Below are 3657 nucleotides of genomic sequence, written 5' to 3' on the forward strand. Positions count from 1 at the left end.
GCTATGAGGCTGGATTTGTAAGTGAACACTCCTGTGGTTATGGGGTGGGGTGAACTCGAGTCGGGGGCAGATGCAGCTGAGCCCATTCTCCCTCACCACCTAGGGTGACATGGAGGGCTCGGGGCTGTCATTCACTGCCAGCTCCCCTGGACCACCTGGACCTGAAGGACCGCAGGTAACTCCACTCTGGCCCCTTCCCTCCCCTCCACCCTGAGACCACCAGGGCATCCACCACCATCATGTCCCCGGCCATCACACAACACTTATGGCCCCCTTGTTGTTGCTTGCAGGGTGTGCCAGGACTGCCAGGGGTGAAGGTAGGGAACCCTTCAGACGTCTTCCTTGCCCCTTGCTGGAGCCAGCTGCAGGAGACTGGCTCCATCCCTGGAGGATGCCCACAAGCAGTTTGTGGGAATGCTCGTGCTCTGACACCTCTTTTCTTGCAGGGGGAGGTTGGCAGCCCAGGGCAGCCCGGCTTGCCAGGACTGAAGGTAGGAGAGATTGGAATGGGCTGTGTGGAAGCACCTGGGTTTGCAGGGCTCCTGGCAGGACCCCTGTGCTCCCCAGCCTGGGGCTATTAGGAGGGTGCTCCATACTGCTTTTTGCCCTATCCCACGCCTCGTTGCAGGGAGATGCTGGCATGCCTGGTGTGGATGGACGGCCTGGCCTGGAGGGCTTCCCTGGACCACAGGTAGGAGCAGCAGTTCCCCCTTTCTAGAAGTCCCCTCGCTCCAGGCAGGGCAACCTTGATTGCTGCAGGGCCACTTGCAGCAGCTCCATCCCCAGCAGCCGAAATTCATGCCAGTCCCTGGTGCCTTCAGCTGCACCCCTCCTCTGGGACCAGGCTCACTGTGGCCCCAGGTGCCCATGATGCTTGGGACCCATCCCCATCAGGTTGCCACCCTGCTTGCCACCACCTCCACACAGAAGCATTCCAACCTGGCTTGCTGCCTGGACCTTGGAGGCAGGGCGGGGGGTGGACTGAAAGATTTTGCTAAGCTGCAGGCAGGAGCTTGTGAGTTGGGGTCCAGCCACACATGGCGCCAAGTGGGAAGCTCACCCCTGCCTGCTCCTCTTTCCAGGGACCCAAAGGTGACAGAGGCAGCCCTGGTGAGAAGGTAGGTGCCACTGGGCTGGTGCTGGGGATCAGCTGGTGGTGGCCCTGGATCTGATGGCTTGTGTCTTCCAGGGTGAGCGAGGCCAAGATGGTGTGGGGCTACCCGGCCCCCCTGGTCCACCTGGTCCCCCTGGACAGGTCATCACTGTCTCAAGCGAAGATGTGAGTGATGGCACCTGTCTTCATCACAGCTGGGGGAAGCTAAAACTGGGAAGGGGGAAAGGGGCCTTCCCATAGTGTGTGGGGACCGAGAAAGACCTCTCCAGGAACTCTGACCTCTTCAGAGCAAGATCAGGGTGAAAAACATAATGTTGTCTCTTTTTCCAGAAGTCTTTGATGGCTTTGCCTGGTCCAGAGGTAGGTATCCCCGTGCCACTCTTGCCCACCCCTCAACAGTGCTAGGAGGGCACCCAGTTTCTTGGAGAATGGGGGATTGCTCTTACAAGCATCTTTGTTTCTCTCCACAGGGCAGACCAGGTCATGCTGGCTTCCCGGTGAGTTGGTGGCAGGGCTGGGCACTGCAGGGGTGGCCCTGGTGAAACCTCTGGTTGCCAGTCCTGCCACACTTCGCCACAACAGTGTCGGGATGGTGGTGCTGGAGGAGGGGGTTGGGGGTCTGCCTTTGGTGGGTCAGGGCTGATGCGGCCTCTTTGCTCCTTCCTGCAGGGTCCAGTGGGACCGAAAGGAGACCGGGGGTCATCTGGTCCCCCAGGCTCACCGGGGTTGAAGGTAACTGCCCCATGCGGTGGTCACACTCCTGGTCCCCCATTCTGCCTGGCCGCCAGGTCGTGGTGATGATGCTAGCCCCACCATGGGACGGAGCCTGGTCTCTCCATCTCCCCTGACACCTCCTGCTCTCTTGCAGGGGGACAAGGGGGAGCCTGGTGTCATCATCAGCCCCGATGGGACCGTGGTCACTGCGAAAGTGAAAGGAGAAAAGGTGGGTATGCTGAGGGCATGCAGGACACGTCGGCCTGTGACGAGCGCCAAGTGGTCCTGGTAGTGAAGCTCTTTCCACTGTCTGCAGGGGGAGCCAGGGCTGCGGGGACCGACAGGACCTTCGGTAAGTCACCATCGTCATCTTCATATCCCATGGAGAGAGAAGGAGTTGGTCCAGGGTGCCTCTGCTCTGAGCACCCTCATCTTTGTCTTCCCTCCCACCCAGGGTCCCCAGGGACGAGCAGGGATGAAAGGAGAGATCGGCTTTCCGGGCAGACCTGTAAGACCTGCTCCCGGTTTGTTAGTCCCCTTGGCCATCGCCTCCTCCACCGTGCCCCCCCCACCCCATCTGCATGTCTTGCACCCTCTGAACCCCAAACCCTATCGTGTCCCTAAGGACCAGAGTGATGCCAGGGTGTTGGAGGCCATGCTGGGGTGTCAGAGGTGACTCCAGGGCATCAGAGGTGACACTGGGGTGTCACCTTGGGGTTGGCAGGGGAACAGAGACAGGGCTTATCTGTGCTGCTCATCCACAGGGACGTCCTGGCATGAACGGGCTGAAGGGTGAGAAGGGTGACCCCGCCGATGTCAGCAGCATGCTGGGCTTGCGGGTGAGCAATGCTGTGGCCCCCCCAGGCTGCTGGCCCAGCAGAGCAGGGGCCACACACCGAGGGTCTCCCTGGGGACCCAAATCCCTTTGGCAAAGGGCGCTTGCCTCCCTCTTTCAGGGACTGGTTTCCCCTCTGGGGCAGGGCAGGGGCCCAATGTCCCCTGCCACGGGGACTATCCACTTCACAGGACCCTGACACATCTTCTCTTCTCCTCTGCAGGGTCCCCCGGGACCCCCAGGGCCCCCTGGGCCCCCTGGGCCACCTGGCAACATAGCCTACGACAGCAACAATGTGAGTAACAACACGTTCACTGTGATGGGAGTGCTGAGGGCTGGTGAACGGGTCCCCCCATTCCCCCCTGCCTGGCTGGAGGGGATGGAGGATGCTCCAGTGGCGTCCTGGCCATGTGGGGCTGTCCTCAGCATCATGTTGTGGGGAGGTCCCCAAAGATGCTGATTTCTCTGCAGCCACTTCCTTTGCATTGTTGCAGGCTTTCAGTGACTCTGCCCATCCCGCACTGCCAGCTTTCCCTGGTAAGGGAGTGTCCCTCTCCCAGCCACCTCAGGGCAGTTTGGGGACCCCCAGCAAGGCGAGGAGGGTGGGAAGACCCCCTCTGTTAGGGCTGGGATGCTGCAGTGCTGAGATGACATCTCTCTGCTGCTTCCCACAGGTTTTCACCAGTTTCCAGGACAGAAGGGAGAGAAAGGGGATGCTGGAGCCCCGGGACCCCCAGGTAGATGACCAGGCCCCACAAGCAGAGAGAAGCAGAGGGTGACTGGTGCCCATCCTGGCTCTTCTTTCCCCTTCTCTCCCTCTCCACAGGCCACTTCCCTTACGACCTGAGTCAGTTTGGTGCCAACCTGCGGGTAAGCCCTTTGCCCTTTGCTGTGGCTTGTGGAGCTGGCACTTGGTGCTATTTGGGGTACCGGGATGTGCCCACCCTAAGGGTGTACCATCCCACAGGGTGACAAGGGGGATGCAGGTCCCAAG

General features: G+C 60.8%; 1 protein-coding gene across 1 annotated transcript in view; it reads left to right on the forward strand.

Moving 5' to 3' along the window:
• Window positions 1-3657, forward strand: part of COL18A1 (collagen, type XVIII, alpha 1) — a gene marked incomplete at its 5' end in the record, with an annotated part of 9428 nt that overhangs the window by 3456 nt on the left and 2315 nt on the right. Inside the window, 19 exon segments of the mRNA XM_009878214.1 lie at window positions 1-17; window positions 104-175; window positions 291-317; window positions 447-491; window positions 629-691; window positions 1083-1118; window positions 1190-1279; window positions 1445-1474; window positions 1585-1611; window positions 1784-1846; window positions 1983-2057; window positions 2145-2180; window positions 2283-2336; window positions 2593-2667; window positions 2887-2958; window positions 3158-3200; window positions 3338-3400; window positions 3490-3533; window positions 3631-3657. The exon segment at window positions 1-17 is cut by the window's left edge and continues 23 nt beyond it. Coding sequence (XP_009876516.1) covers window positions 1-17; window positions 104-175; window positions 291-317; window positions 447-491; window positions 629-691; window positions 1083-1118; window positions 1190-1279; window positions 1445-1474; window positions 1585-1611; window positions 1784-1846; window positions 1983-2057; window positions 2145-2180; window positions 2283-2336; window positions 2593-2667; window positions 2887-2958; window positions 3158-3200; window positions 3338-3400; window positions 3490-3533; window positions 3631-3657 — 959 coding nt within the window.

This window comes from Apaloderma vittatum, unplaced genomic scaffold, assembly GCF_000703405.1.
Source record: "Apaloderma vittatum isolate BGI_N311 unplaced genomic scaffold, ASM70340v1 scaffold24950, whole genome shotgun sequence".
NCBI classification, from domain to species: Eukaryota; Metazoa; Chordata; class Aves; order Trogoniformes; family Trogonidae; genus Apaloderma; species Apaloderma vittatum.